Genomic DNA, 17188 nt, shown 5'->3' with positions numbered 1-17188 from the left:
AGCACTTTACACACTAATGGCCTTTAAAGTCAGTGCAAGCATGTGTACCAATTTAACTATTAAGATAATGTAATGGTTAAACAGCTAAAATTGACTAAGTGAAGACAGACAGGGACGGAAAAACACCCTGCTGAGAATAGCCTCTGGATTTGTGTTCCTTCGGTGCAGGAAGCTGACTCTGTGCCCGTTTTGACTCCGTAAAAAGACTTGTTACCTACATAATTTTGCAATGCAGTCATAGCTTCCCTCGAAGATTAGTCAATCAAACACAGTAATACTGACTTGCTGATGCAGGCATGTCCAATAATCCCTTTTTTTCCAATTAAGGACACTTAGGCTATACAATAAATGTCCTTTTCTTTTGGTCTTTGGTACAAAAGGAATTCCTTTATGTCCAACATTCCATAACCATTTTGGGGGGAAAATGGGAGAAAAACCAATTCAGGAAAAGCTTGATTGCAATAATTTCCTAGAAATGCTGGAGATTTTCAAGAGAAGAACTACTTTTATTCATTTTTTTTCTTATTTTCCCTGTAATTCCAACTTTGATTAGTTATGCAGACATAAAACACGAGAACTAAGGAAATATTAAAATGCTGTTTAGGTGACATTGGGCAACACCCCCACCCACCCACCCACTCAGGTGCCAAGAACAGAACAGCAAATGCATGTTAGTTAAGCGTAACAAGCAAGTCTGAGTTACTGTTGGGCCTGTAGGAAGCCAAATTGTCACGAGTAGATTAATGGTAGAATTTGTTCAGCACAGTAGACTGGATAATATACCGATTCTGGTGATCAACAGTAAGAAATCTAAATTGTACATAACAGAATATAAACTCACAAAAGAGGACCAAAGGATCCTGAAAAAATCTAAAAGAAAAAAAAAAGGGATGAAAAGATATCAAGGCATGCTCAATGCAACAAGCATGGGCTGATTCAAGTAATTGAGAAATTGCTGACGCACAACAACTCTCTCGAGTTTACACACGAAGGCGTGAAAAAACAAACAAACATCCAATTCTAAAATGCCTTGTTGAGTCACCAAAGAATAATTGGCAGTTTGAATCATGCTGACAGGAAGTATACAAGAATAAGAAAAATAACCACCGTTTCCAACCATGGTGAGCAGAAATGCATCTCAGAATACACAACATGTTGAACCTTGAGGGCAATGGATTACAACAGCAGAAGACCACATCAGGTTCCACTTCTAAGAAACGTAAACTGAGCCTGTCAACAGTTTAGCCTGGTGGTGGTGATGTAATGGTGTGGGGAACGTCGTCTTGGCACACACTGTACCCCTTCATAACAATTAAGCCTCTTTTGAAAGGCACAGCCTAGTTTTAGGTATTGTTGCTGACCGTATGCATCCCTTTACGGCCACGCTTTATCTTAGAGTGGCTAGATCCACCATCATAGTGTACCATGCCACAAAGCTCAAGTCATCTGTACTTCCAGGAACAAAATTAGTGACCATATCTTAATCCAAGAGAGCACATTTTAAATGTGGTAGATTACATTTGCGCCAACACGACCTAAAATCTCAAAACAATGTTTCTAACACTTTGTAGAATTCCCATCCACAGCAGCTAAGGCTGGGACTAATATGGTGTTCCTAATAAAAGTGGCCGGTAGGTGTATTTTCGAAGTGCAAAAGAAAACTCAAGGCAACAAGGAAGAGGGTGAAAATGCAACCATATGTTCAATATGGAATAAAGGTTAGGCCAGCAATTCCACGTGCCACCAAAACAAAATCGTATTATCCACCAAATGGAATATATGACTCACCAGTCTTTGGTTCTCATCTCTCTTCCAATTATACACACACAAATTCCATTAAGTTGTTTTCATTTTTTTTGTTTTTTTTGTGCAATCGTTTTCTATTCATGATGACCTTTTTCTACAAAAGGTTTGGTTTCTGCAGAAGAATGAGTCCTGACACAGTATTGTGGTATACAGCTTTGTGAATCATGAAGGAAATCAGGGCCGTGATTTGTAACAACATTCCTAACATCATAACCCTTCCCGATTATGTTTCTGTCATCCGTTTGTTCACTTTCACAGTGATTAATTTTTGGTTCTAATAAAGAAATCATTTTTCCCCTTCAAAGACACAGGTGTGCATTGTGAGACACACAAAGCTGCAGGTGTTTTTATTATAAGCTGGCCCTGTGATCAGGAGATTGATGGATGGATGGATGGATGGATGGATGAATGGTTGTTTCTTTAAAAGAATGTTTTTTCCTCATATTTCCAGTCTGCCTAGGAAACTATGGTTAAATTCCCACTTAGGCAATCCAAAGGACTATTGGTTTCTACTTGATTCAGCTACACAACAATTTGTATTTGGAAATAGCACCTGTTTGCAATCCTAGCTTAATAACTTAATATCTTAATATGCTTTCCTGATTTAATACTTGCACATATTGAGCTTCCCTTCAGGTGTTGCTGATTAACAGGGCCTGAAAAGTGTGTAAACCTAAAACAGTTATGAAAACAGGCAAATTCATGCTATCTGAAAAATAACTGCTTATAAATGGCTTATAAGTTTAAAAAAAATAAATAAATAAAAAAAAAAGAGAGAGAGAGAGAGAGAGAGAGAGAGAGAGAGAGAGAGAGAGAGAGAGAGAGAGAGAGTAAACAGTCATGAAATATATTGATACTACTTAAATCCTGTCAACAGCCTGGTGGAGGAAATATAATGGTGTGGGGAACACTTTTATGGCACACATTAGGCCCCTTAATAACATTGAATCAATTTACCTACAATTTAACCATCTTATGACTAATTCCTCACTGTCACAAAGCACAAGTACTAAACTGCTGCCTTGAACATGAACTTTTTCAGTCATAAAACCTTTCCAATAAAAGAAAAAAATGTAAGGTCTTGAGCATTCCAAAATATCAGTGTTGATCACAGAGTCTTTAGCCAGCAGACTTCTGCCAATTAGGAGCGAATCTGACAGGGTCTACATTACCTCATGCGCTCATTATTACCAACTGACACCTAAAATGATTACAAGTTGATGCAAATGTCATGGAACAACCTACACTGTAGCCCTAAAGGAACAGGCAGTATAATGAGATAGCCTTGTTATAGTGCTGCATTTTCTCCCTGGGACGGAATTGATTTTTATGCACTGATGACTGCCGAATATTTGTACTGCAGGGTTACTAAACACCATTAATAACACACAGTGCTCACATTACCCCGCAGACCTGTGATAACCCATAACCTTAGTAATAGTAAATGTAATAGAGCTAAATATCTGCATCAGCAAAAGGTATATGTACTAAGATACATGCTTGGCTTTCTATCAAAAGCTTCTCAACGCCTTTTTGGGGGTTTCAAATGTAAACGAATAACTGTATGTGAAAAGATTATAGAAATCTAATAAAGATTTTTTTTTTTTTTTTTACTGTATGTATTTAAACCTTACTCCTTACATACACTGTATACACAAAAGTTTGTGGACACCTGCCTGTGAGATTCGGATGTGCTTTTTGTGCATCACATTCCACACCCAGTCCCCATTTACTGTTAATAACAACCTTCACTCTTCTGAAAAGATATTCAACTAGTTTTTGGAGCGTGCTTGTGAAGACATACAGACACAAGGGTCTTAGTAAAGTCAGGTATTGATGTAGGAGGCCTGGGGTGCAGTCAGTGTTCCAATTCATCCCAAAGGTGTATAATAGGGTTGAGGTCAGAACTTTACAGCAGGCCACTCAAGATCTTCCACTTCAAACCAAGTAAACCATATCCTCATGGAGCTCGCGTTGCTGACAGGGGCATTGTCAGGTTTGTAGATCAGGTTTGGGTCTCCTGGTTCACGTGAAGGGAAAAGGTATACAGGACATAATCCTGCACAATTGTGTACCTCCAACATTTTGGTAACAGTTTTGGGAAGAACCATATATGGTTGGATGTCCATATAGTGTATATATAGTCAGTAATACTTGTAAATTCAATTCATTAAAAGTAGACTACTACATTTAAATTGGTCAAGCAATAGGGTTATGTTGCACGAGCCTCTATGACCCAAGCCACCAACTGATGGAAAGTCCAGCTGTGAAAACAGTTGCTGCGGAGACAAAATGCAAGCTGAAGAAGAACCTGAACTCATTATGTGTTCATTCGAGTTTACTAATGCTGTTAGCAGCACGAATGACGTTAGCGGCACGTAAAACTGCAATAAAGAAATCAACAATACATGAGCTATTGATAAATCATTACCAAAAAAATTAAGTGTCTTAAACACATTCTTTATTACTGAATGCCACTGAGGTATCTCAGTGCTGGTAACCTCCTTCCTGACTGGTACTGGAAGGCCAAGGAGAAATGAAAAAAGTAGTTCTTGTCGTTCAACCCTGAAAATTCAACATTGTTCAGAACTCCAACTCACAGATCAACACCAGCTCTGGTATAAACATTATTTTAATTATGCGCAGATACATAGTTCTGGTGTCAAGTGATGGTAGGAAAGATGGAAAAACTCATTTGCACTTTTTAGTATGGAGCAAGTCGCTTTTCCACTTGTGTGGGCAAGAGCATAGTTAAAACTTCTTTGTATTGGTATGTACATTTCATTACGATATCCCAACCCCTGGGAACCCCGTATTTTTATTTATAAATTTTTTTAAATGACTGTCATGAAATTTTACTCTTAAAACAATGAATCAATACATTAATGATTTAAAATCGTTATTTGTAAAGAGCAGTGAAGAACCGCAATGAAAATGTTGGATGTTGCACCTTCGCACATATTAACTGAATTTGCCAGACGGACAGCCATCTGTGTTTATTGTGCCCAAGCCGATTTCTTTAACAGATTATTCGTACAAAGACACGTTTTTCTAAACAATGGAAAATCCACTGTTGGAAGCAACATTTCTATCAGGAGAAAGGCAGAGCAGCTTTGCACTTGAATCAGACAATAATCCCGTCTTTGTGCTTTTCTTTATTTGTGTGGCTTTGTATTACAACTAGCTTCTGGAAGAACCATTCATGAAGTTGTTATATTGTACATGGGTTCATCAAACGGCAGGAACGGAACAAGTTGCAAACCATTTAACCAAACGTGTTGTGAAACGTGTTGTGCCACTGAATTAAACAACGTGAACCACGCGGTTCCTTATGTAACCAACCTCCATAAAAAAGGACGGCAAACAGACACAGCCGTTTGATATTCAACAGACTGAATAAAGAGGTATTTTACACAAATCCCTCAATTCCATTGAGACAGCTGTCACACGCTACTCAGGAAACCGCATCGGGGGGAAAAAAAAAAAGAGAGAGTGAAGTGGCTCAAGAAAGAATTGTCTATTGTTCATAGCCTCATAGCCAATGCTCGGCACGTTCACTGGATGACCAACAATCTGGGCCTGACCCCAGTCCTTGCCTCTTAATCAGCACCACACGGCGCCTTCTGTGCATATTTAATAAATAATAATAATATAAAAAGAAAGCCTTTGCATGTCCATCACACCAAATTTAAACAATACTATTATCTGGACATTGCAATTTCCATTTTCAGCAGATTTCTTTTTTCTTCATATACAGTATCTACATATACAGTATTGCTACTCAAAAGACATTTTTGAACCACATTATTTATAGCTACTACATAATACTTATAAATTCCCCTTCTCTTTTTTCCCCTCCACTCTAAAACTAGAAACTTGAGAATGAGAAAAAGACCAGGTGATGCTTGTCTTATTTTCAGCTGTCCAGTTTTAGTGAGCCTGTGCCTAATGTTCCCTGAGATTCCTGTTCTTGGCTGACAGGAGTGGAAACTGAAATTGTCTTCTGCTGTTGCAGCTAATTCGCCTGAACATGTGACATGTTCTGAGATGCTTTTCTGCTCATCCCAGTTGTAAAGAGTGATTATTTTATGGCACCTCGGATCAATGTAGCCATCCTCGTCTGACTTCAAAAATATGTTGCCTGCAGAACTGCTGCTCGATGGACTTTTCTGGGTTTTTGTTGCATGATTATGAGGATACTATAGAGACAGTATATAGTAAAAGAGTTCCTATTAGAGCATCCAAACTAGTGGTTCTCCGATGAGGATTTTTAGGGCCAGTCACTATCTCTGATTACTGGATGCTGCATCATCTGATACCCATCACCGATTACAAGGGTATGTATTACAATATGTATTAAGTATTAAAATTAAGAGAAGAGGAATTATTTGACTATTTATTGGCAAGCGACATATCCGCTTAAACCAGCCGGTGGTTGGTGTAACGTGTAACGCATAGTTTAACGTGAATCCAAGTAGGACTTGAGTGGCTGGAAAACTTCGTCTTCCACGATAGACAGCGGCTGCCAATTAAGGCAATTATTTTGTCTGATATTTCTGCTGCTTCTTATATTGCTTCTTAATGTACATGCTACAGATTGCTAAAGTATTGCCTTTTTCTCACACACCTTGTAGAACAGTCATACCGGGGATGCCATTTTAGCAGCGCATGAAAAATGTCTTTTTCTGCTTTTCTCATTTTCAGCAATTATTATTGCACTGAAATTATTAACCATTTTTTGCCATCCGTAATAATTTCAGTGCGATTATAATTGTTAAATGTGCAATAACTTGTAAAACAATCATTGTAGTCTGACTTTTCTGCCCTCTGTTTCACTACTGCTACACATTTCACACGCTATCAACATCTATACTGAATTTACACCGATCAGGCATAACATTATGACATTATAACATTATGACAGATGAAGTGAAAAACACTAATTATCTCTTCATCATGACACCTGTTAGTGAGTGGGATATGTTTAGAGAGCAAGTAAACATTTTGTCCTCAAAGTTGATGTGTTAAAAGCAGGAAAAATGGGTGAGCGTAAGGATTTAAGCGAGTTTGACAAGAGCCAAATTGTAAAGTCTAGACGACTGGGTCAGAGCATCTCCAAAACTGCAGCTCTTGTGGGCTGGTCCCGGTCTGCAGTGGTCAGTATCTATCAAAAGTGGTACAAGGAAGGAACAGTGGTGAACCGACAACAGGGTCGTGGGCAGCCGAGGCTTATTGATGCACATGGGGAGTGAAGGCTGGTCCGTGTGGTCCGATCCAACAGACGAGCTCCTGTAGCTCAAACTGCTGAGAAGTTAATGTTGTTAATGCTCAAGGCATCAGGACTGTTTTGGCAGCAAAATGGGGATTAACACAGTATTAGGCAGGTGGTCATAAAGATAGGTGTATAAATTGATATTTTATTTGCATTTCTTGTATTTTATTTTACTACAATCTTTACTGTAATTTTACTGTTAGCAACTGCAACCCAATTTCCCAATGAGATCAATAAAGTATTTTAATATACAACCGCATCACTGTAAGACTGTAAAAATAAATTCTATGCATTGAAATACATGATCACGATCCTTACAAATAAACATTACGACATCATTCAGCATCTTTACCATATTAGCCTTTGGAGATGGGGGGGGAGACACCCCAAAATTACAGATCTGTCCAGGGTGTCATAACACTGCCGTCCATGTTTACAGTGAAAACACGAGGCTCCCAAGTGACCGAAGTTCCCTGTGGTTGAAAGAAAATCCAACTTGTTTCTAAGCCAGATGGAGACCACACAGCCAAATTGTAGGCCTCTGTTAACGCTGCCCAAGTTGCTATCAGTAAATGCCAGGCTAGCTTTGGCACCATGACTATTAAACAACCTGACGATCGGCTGGAGATAAAGATCAACCGCAGCTCCTGGACCTCAGCTGCTTAAAGCCGCAGTCGACTCTATCGCCACACTTCACGTGTCATATTTTAGACAGACTGGATATCAAACTGCTCTCCATTTCCACCAGATGTGTAAAGTATAGACACAAAAACGGACAAACAACGAAGAGACAAATAAAAAGACCAACTGAAACATGGGCAGCCTGCAACGGAATAAACGAAAGCACAGCCAGACGTTTCACGCCATGGCGAAAAACATTTTTACTTTAATTTCTGTCATGGCCTCAGATAAAAGATGGTAAACTCTTTCTTAGCAACCTCAACCAAAATAATGATATTGTTCAGTAATGTTCTATAATCCCAACAGTGGGAGGAGGATACAAATATTCATTCTCTTTCCCCCTAGCTGAACTCATGAATGATCTGAATAGGGAGCGTTAACTCTGGCCCTCTGTTCACACTCAGACGGTGCTCTGCTTACAGAATATTTGATTCCGTGAGGTATTTTTTTTTTAAGGAGACATCTGGCATGAGTTTTTTTCTAACCTGAAACAGTTGTGAACACAAATGCCACAGACTGAAAAGCTATTACATAATCAGATTTTCTAAGGAAATAAATGGATCATTTCAGGAATAAGTGTGCAAGTAGATGGGGACCTTAATATACACCATTGTACTTAATCAAATTTGTAAAGATTTTAACAATCTTTTTTATAGAAAAACACTGATTAACCATTAGTCATGTAGAGTTTTTTTAAACTACAATCCTGAAGAATTAAGGCTGAACAGGCCAATATTTTATACACCATTTCCTTAATGTGTTCTTTCTCCCCACATTCCAAGAATGTACTTTACTGATGAATTCTGTGTGGCCCAGGGGGCATGGCGGTATTCCAGATCATATCTCTCCACTATTTGCAACTACAGTGTGCCTTGGTAGCAGCATATGAGCCTCTGGATGTGGACATGATCTAACTGAATTTACTCAGGATGAGAATAGCATGCAGCAACAGAAATAATGTCTGACTGGTGAAGTTTTCATAACTTAATAAGGCACATAAGCTAATATAATCCTATATAGACATAGTAAAAAGAAAAAACATATATTCTATACCAAAGAAAATTACAGTCAAGATGGTAGTCAATAATACTTCATTAAGTCAGAATACTACTGAACAATCACTCATTCCATGACTAGCAATTAGCCATATATGAGAGATTCCTCCCAAAAAAAAAAAAAAAAAAAAAAGATTCCTTCAACTCGACCGTGCTGATTTTCATCCCAGCTGCTTCAAACTGTAGTGAAATGTTCAAGTGCTCCACTTAAAGTCGTCGACTTCAGACGGCGCCAACGGCATAACATCATCTGCAAATAATAAAAAACGCTATCTATAGTCCCCCATACTATACATCTCTCCGAACTTGGCAGCATCTTGACTGCCTGTCAATGAAAACTACAAACAGCCATGGAGAAAAAACCAAACCCTTCATAAAGCCCAACTTCCTCCTTCCTTAACGTTACACCAAGAATACAGGCAACTCAAAGTGCATAAAAATAGAGAATGGATCAAATAATGTAGCACCTAGTAAAGTAACACCTAAATACCCCAAACTCCTTAACTACCAATACAAAAATTTGTCAGACAACAAGATCACTGTTGCCATCTTCTGAACTTTGAAAGGCCACAATCTTAAATTGCCAGTCTAGAGGCACTTCCCCAGACCTTCATTTAACAATATAACCACAATTATATCCAGTTCTTTTAAAATATTCAGTTAAATCTCGCAGACCCCTTCATGAGTATTATTCAGAATGTCTCTCATCAAACTTCCCTTGACCTCTGGCCAAAGCTTCTTGCAGCTGCCCTTTATGATTAGAAGTATATGAATTCAGAAACAATGTCCTTGACCTCATATAATACAAAGAAGAAGTTTATTTTGGTCATGGATGATCAAGTAATCTAAGCAAAGCTTCTGCAAGATGCCCCTAAGCAACCCAGAAATTCTCTCCTGGGTTGAACAACTGTAGCTATCCTATGCAAAAAATCTAGAAAAAAAAAAAATAAATTGTGTTTGTTAATAGTAAATATACTCCTGTGTCTGGCTCGCACCGAAATCTAATACAAATCAACCACAAAATTTCATATCCATAAGGCCATTATGGCCAATCATTACACCCCTCCTGGTATCACCACCATTCCACTAGGAGCACTATTGCAGTTGTACTCTTGACAGCTCTGCTGCAAACTATCCAAGCAGTCTGGATATGGCAAACTGCTATATAGTGCATGAAACATAGTCATTCTAAAACTGTGAAGCTTTTATCCTGAGAAGGATGAGTTTCCCTTCACCTGTCTGAGACCTATCACCTGACAGAGACCCCGCCCTTGATCGAGACAGTGGTTATTAAAGACAGTCCTGTGTGTGGATTTAAGGCAGACAAAATCTGGTCCATAGCTTTTCATCTTGCACACTAATTCATGCTGTTTCTTCAATAGTGCAGCACAATTCCACATTTCTGAATTAATTTTTAACTACAAAAAACAGTTTGTCTATGACTGAACCTTATATCACTGCTTCCTAACTGCCACCTCACCTGGCCTTCACTTTGTAGGTGGTGCGCCAGCAACATGGCTCAATGTTGCCATTTTGAGCTGAGACCAACTGGATTCGTAGAGTGGCCCCTGTCACCAGGCACTCATCTGGGGACGAGACTCCCAGGGTTGATCCTGATCCTGTCAGGGTACACAGTCATTTTTGTACCTTCCATTGGGGTCACTAGAGTCCTTTTAGTCATGTGGTCAAGTGTGGATATATACAGTAGCTCTGTGGTTCACTAAAGCATCTAAGCCCTCAATCCAAGGAGGGACAAACTTATAACAATGACATACTGAGAAAATAACTAGACCAGAAACCACATAAGACATGTTTGAAGCATACCAGGGGAATAGAGGAAAGGGATTTTGTTACCTGAATAAATACAAATAAAAAAATCCCCCCCTATTTCTATGTTTTGAGTGATATTCTAATAATAGCAAAACTTAATTTCTTATTAAATAATGGCATTCTTACAAAGAAAATACAAATCCTAATTATTGAATTAATTTTATTTATATTCATTCTCATCTCAGATGAAAATATTAGTCAATACTGGTTTTTAAAGTTTAAGCAAAAACAAACAAACAAAAAAAAAAAAACTATACCTGGGTTGCAAGTAAGAAACAAAGGACCCAAGCAAAGACAAAAATTGTATACAGATGTAGTGAACAGTGCAGCTTAGTCTTTCTGGACACCAATAATAAAACAGTTGGGTAGGACCTTAAGGTGGGGGGTTTCCTGCCCCAGACACCTTAGCATTCATTTGCCCACATGCACACACACGTCCCTGCTAAGCCGTTCTGCTTCCCTCTTGGGACACTGTGATTTTCCTGCAAGTGAGTTATTAACATTACTATTATTAGCACATCTATCACTCTTTAAGCAGTTTTCTGGAGCCGGCTACTGAGTTCACATCTGTTTTCTTTTGTTGTCTGCACTATATGTGATAAATAACAATCAGGAGGTATAGAAAGCAGTGATGTCACTGGAATGTTTAGCACCTAGTATAGTGTAATTCAAGCCCACCATAAGTCTGTCCCGAACACAGTAGACTGCCAAATATAACGCACAATTATCAGCTCGGGTACATGAGCACTTTTTTTTTTCCCTTGTATGTAATGTGGTGTAATTTCAACTTGCGAGAGACAACTGCGATATGAAGAACTGTTTTCTCGTTACTGATCTTGCAAGATTCTTTCTATTGATAATAAAGGTGTGTTAAATACAACGTCCATAATAATCTTGAACGTGATCTCCGGGGATCTGGGACAGAATTTTCATTTAACGCGATTTTGTGCTATTTTGGGTGCTCGGAATACTAAATATGGCTAAGAGTCCAAACAAACAGCACACCTGATAAAAACTGAGCTGGACTCAGGGTGGGACTGTAGAGAGGAAAGAGGGGGTGGAGGACAGTGGGAGAGAGTAATAGAATAAAAGACAGAATGTCCGTGGGTGTGTGTGTGTGTGTGTGTGTGTGTGTGTGTGTGTGTGTGTGTGTGCTCGTGCGTGACCATGTGTCTGTAAGAGTGAGAGAGCAGTGAGAGGGCGGACAGGCTTCAAGCCCAGGGAGTGGTGTAGGTAGTGGTGGGGTGTCGGTGAATGCGAGTTGGACCAAAAGGGGAGGGCACAGATGTAAAGATATTTAAGATGTGGCCACTGCAGACCTTGAGCTAGAGAAGAGAGAGAGAGACAGAGAGAGAGATAGAGAGAGAGAGAGAGAGAGAGAGAAAGAAAGCAAAGGCCCTGGAAGACCAGCTGATAGAAAAAAAGAAGAAGAAATTAAAAAAAAAAAAAAAAACAGCAGCAGTCCGAGTTTCCACTCGCACCTCCTAGGGACTTGTTATCCGTACGAGAGACGCCACCAGGAGCAACTTGCATCTTTGCTACGAGAGACCATAGCCACTGTCTTGAGAGCTATAATGAGGACACGGGTCATCTCCGCTGCAGTTTTTCTTTTAGTGCTAGGCCTGACGTGGGCTCAGAACCCAAAGAAGTATGCGGCTCCACCAAAAACGACAAAGATGCAGTGCTGCGATGACATGCGAGCCTTGAAGGTACAGGTAGCCAACCTCACCAGCCTGCTGGAGGAGCTGAGCAGGAAGCAGGAGTTAGATCGGATGAGCTTAGTGAAGCAAGTGGTGGAGATAGAAAAATTGAATCAGCTACAGGAGGCCAGAGTAACTGAAGCCGAAAGTAAGTATTCAGAGATCACCAACCGCGTGGACATTATGCAGCTTCAAGCCACACAGGGTTCTACACAAACCAATTTAGGTAAGAAAATTATGGGGAAAAAAATACTTTTTATATAAAAAAATTAATAAATAAACGTTGCTACTGTGTAACCAAAGACTATAAAGAGAATGCTTATTAAGATGCTTCACAGGTTGATGGGAAAACATTTGAAATGACACAGGCACTGTTTTCTTTTACACAACAACAAAAAAAAACAAAAGAAAAACATAGATTTATATCACACTCTTCATGTGTTTGGTCTGTACCTTCTTTATTTGTTTGATATCCAATTATTAAGTTATAGAATTACAACTGAATAGCAAGATTCACACCCCGATTGCAAATGTGCAGTTTTGGATCTATAAGATTATATTTCGATTACAAAGGGGTAGTGATCAAATTGTGCAGAAGAACTGTGACCATGAAACAACTCTGAATGTGTTCATAACACATGACATACAAGAATGCCTATAAAGAAAACCTTTCTGTTCCATCAAAAATACGGTGTCTCGTAAATGATGTTTAGTGTCCGCCACACTAATAATCGGTGGCAGACCTTATGCCTAACCGTGCAGTAAACTTAGTTGGCGTCTAACTATGTTCTTTCTTTCCCATTAGTTCTGTAAGCACAGAGGAGCTTTGTCAGAAATTGTGTTTCTAAATGCACAAACCACTGTAGGGCTCCAAGTGGACCCAATAAATTTTCCTCTTTAACTAGCTAGATTCATTCCTAAACTGCAACCTTCAAGTGTAATGAATAATGTGCTATTAGGTTATAAAAGCCAGACAGTACCATGTGGAATTAAATCATACTGGAAGCAAACTCATATGACTTGTTTGAACCGTTCCAAATGTTCTAACAGCGCCCTTCTGATTTATTCCCCCTTCCAGATGCAACCTATGACTGTGCGTCCCTGTACAACAGAAACTACAGAATTTCTGGGGTTTACAAATTGCCCAGAGATGAGTTTCTGGGAACACCTGAACTGGAGGTACGTTATTAATAACTCTGCGTTTGACGGCATGTTGCCTTTAATGACTGTGCAATTACTAAAATTGTTGTGTTCAGGTGTTCTGCGATATGGAGAAAAATGGAGGTGGATGGACAGTCATCCAGAGACGCAGAGTAGGTCTGACCAGCTTCGAGCGGGATTGGAAACAGTACAAGAATGGCTTTGGGACGATTAATGGGGACTTCTGGCTTGGCAACGAGAACATCTTCCGTCTAACCCGCCAGGCCACAGTTCTCCGCATTGAGCTGGAGGTCAGAGCTGCGAATAACGCAATTTATTTTACCGTAAGTTTTTAATAAATGTTGAATATTTTGCTTAAAGTTGCTATCTGTTAACCGTTTCAGGACTGGGAGGGGGCAACACGTTATGCCCAGTATGGTTTCTTCACACTGAGCAATGAGCTAAACAGCTACAGGCTTTTTATTGCCAACTACACTGGGAATGCTGGGGACTCGCTCCGTTACCACAACAACACCAATTTCAGCACCAAGAACAAGGACAATGACAAGTGCGTGGACGACTGTGCCCAACTTCGCAAAGGTAAGACACCAGTAGACACTGGTAATAAAAAATAAAAATAAGGCAAAATTTTTTTTTTTTTTTTTTGCAGAAAACAAAGGGTTTTTTTTTTTTTTTTTTACATTTATTTTTTTTATTATTATTTTACATTTTTTTTACAGGTGGCTATTGGTACAACTGCTGCACAGATTCGAACCTGAATGGTGCATTCCATCGCCAGGGGATGCACACCAAGAACACGGATGGCATCACTTGGTATGGTTGGCACGGACCAAACTACTCCCTCAAACGGGTGGAGATGAAAATCCGACCCCAGGATTTCAAGCCTTAAAGTTAAATTATCTGTCCTTGCTTACCATAATCACCTGCAAACCTTATGCAATACACACTAATGCCTTCTGCATTTACCTGGGTAAAAAAAAGCAAAAAAATCTCTATGCGTTTCTTTCTTTCTTTCTTTTTTACAGAATGTTTCTGGACTGAATGTTTGAGAAGCGATGTATGATTGTAAAGTGCTGTTGTTTTGGATATTTATCTCAGATATTTTTATTTTCTCTGAACTTCTCTTTCTAGATTGATCAATGAGTAAGAACTGTGCCTCTTAATTGTCTCGTCATGCCTTTAAATGGAGTAGGCCTTATTTTAGAATATGAAAAAAAATCTGACAGACAGTCGCTAAAACTTCACTTTACTTTTAGTAAATTGACTGATCGATTACACTGAATTGTGTAAAATGTAAAATGTGTACAGTTCTATATAAACAATTGAATGATGAATTAAATTGTATTTTTAAAAAAATAATGGTGTTTCTCTTTTTGTCGTCCTGTCACTAAAAATGAACTACTATTTCACCTGGGCTTGTTAAAACCAAACAAAACAAAAAACAACAACAACAAACCAACCAAATACAACTACTCTACATCTCACTGTATTGCACATAGTTCTTAGGTTTCACATCACCATGTTCAAACATGAGTCCCTTCATCCGAGGTCCAATTGTCACTAGTTTGTCACAAACAGGATGAAATCTAAGCATCTGTGTGAGACTTCAGCTTGAACGTAACCACCTTTTTTTTATTAAGAACCATAAAACCCATTTGTTGGGGTCACTAGCAGCCAAATTCCTCACATGTTCAGCTTAGTAGACTCTCTGTTATGATGTAATGAGTCCTTAGAAAATGTCTAATCGGATTCATCAGACACTGTGATATATAAAATAAAGCAAGTGACCAATTGAAAACACTTCATGAGACGATAATGCCGTTCGGTTATTCCGCCTATGCGTTCACAGTGTTCTAAAAAACACGTCTTCAGGAATCCTGTGAGGTCAAAGCAACACGAACTATGCGGCCTGGCTTGACCTTTTACCGGCATATGTGCAGTTTCCTGGTAGCTGCACTCGGTTTCAGAAAGCCATCCATCACACAGTCTTCTAAAGGCTGCTGAGGTTTGTTCCTTTAATTGTGCACCAGAAGGAAGCACAGGCTCAACCTTAGCTGCTAATTAGGTTCGCAATAAAAACTGGTTTCAAAGTAAAAAAGGTTTATGAGGTTTAAAAGCGAGTTCCGATTTGCGGTGTACGGATTAGTATCGACCGTGACGCATTTGACAGAAGGCATTTGCAAGTCATTTATTCAGTTTTCTCTACGTTATTTATCATCTTAATGACAGTTTCCCTCAGCAAGCTTCCTGAATGAAATGCACTCATTTTTTACACATTATGACATAAGCACTTGGACTCAACATGACCCTTGGCACGATATAAATTAAATCCAGTGAGCACATACAATATTTCTACATGATGTATGTCACACTTAATCCACCATAAACTTAAAATCAATTATTAAAATAAAAAATAAGTGTATTCTACCAGCACTAGTTCAAATGAAATAAAGTGTCAAATAACCACACGTTTCATTCAGGAAGCATCTGGTGAGTTCAGCGGCATTCACTGGCAAATATTTTGACCGAATGTTAATGTAGGGCTGAATGTATATTTCTAAGCGAAGGTGTAATCCTGTTCACTAAATGAAACTTCAGTAAAAAAAAATTATAAGTGACAAAGGGCCACGTTAAATGCTGTAACTAAGGAAATAGTCACTATTATCAACTAAGAGAAATTTTGTAATAAATTTGTCTCTGATTATCTGTTTTATTTCCTGTATTACAGTACTAATTCCCTGCTTAAACATTATTCCAGTAAAACAATTTTTTTATCGTGTGTAAAGGCCTCAGCAAATATGCTGCGTGAACCTGAACAGTGAGTCAAGAATGACTGGATTTGTAGGGAAATGTAGACACAAAACAGTTGTATTAAAATTACTGGAAAATTCTAAGTCAGACTTCTGGGTACACAGCATGGTGATGCGACGTTCACTACCAGGAAAGGCAGTAGATACGTGACTGCCCTCTTTATCTCGCTTAATACAAGATTATAAAAATAAATAAATAAAAATTGTCGACTATTTAAATATCACTGTGCAAAGTTCAGATTTGACCTGAGATTCGAAGCTTCCTGTGAATGGCCAACCAATCAACAATCAGTGATTGTCAGTCTGTGACATGTGCTCAATGACATGCGAAATAATTTAATATTTGGATATTTTTCTTTACTGTCAACACGGGATGAGAAAAGATATAATTAATGCATCTAGTTTCAATCTATTTAGTTCCCATTTGCTGTTAGGATAACCTCCACTCTACTAAGAAAGTGTTCCACTAGATTCTGGAGTGTGCTTCTGGAGATCTGATTTCATTCAGTCAGAAGGGTGTTAGTAAAGTCAGGTACTGTTGTAGGTGAGGTGAGGAGGCCTGGGGTGAAGTCAGCATTCCAATTCATCCCAAAGGTGTTCAATAGGATTGAGGTCAGAACTGTTGAATCTCATGCTCAGGAGGATTAAGGCAGTGCTACATAACTATGGTGCTCACACAACATATTTACACATATTGACACTATTTCTCACTTAGGGTGTACTCATTTTTGTTGCCAGCTATTTAATTATGGCTGTATGTGGAGTTATTTTTTAGAGTACATTAAAAGGTATACTGCTACATAAGCTGCACACTGACTAGTATTGTCCCTTAAGAAACAAAATAAAATAGTTGTGGAAATGTGAGGGGTGTAC

General features: G+C 38.8%; 2 protein-coding genes across 5 annotated transcripts in view; one reads left to right on the top strand and one right to left on the bottom strand.

Moving 5' to 3' along the window:
• mtor (mechanistic target of rapamycin kinase) overlaps window positions 1-17188 on the bottom strand; it is an 84379-nt gene that overhangs the window by 34973 nt on the left and 32218 nt on the right. The gene's annotated exons all lie outside the window — the stretch shown is intronic.
• angptl7 (angiopoietin-like 7) lies at window positions 12004-14445 on the top strand. Its single transcript, XM_083554700.1, has 5 exons — window positions 12004-12570; window positions 13423-13523; window positions 13601-13795; window positions 13889-14084; window positions 14225-14445. The coding sequence occupies exons 1-5, from the start codon at window positions 12219-12221 to the stop codon at window positions 14392-14394; spliced, it is 1014 nt and encodes a 337-aa protein (XP_083410826.1). The 5' UTR covers window positions 12004-12218; the 3' UTR covers window positions 14395-14445.

This window comes from Silurus aristotelis, assembly GCF_946808225.1.
Source record: "Silurus aristotelis genome assembly, chromosome: 11".
NCBI lineage: Eukaryota > Metazoa > Chordata > Actinopteri > Siluriformes > Siluridae > Silurus > Silurus aristotelis.
Note: the sequence above shows the minus strand (reverse complement) of the source record. Positions and strands in the feature narration are given on the sequence as shown.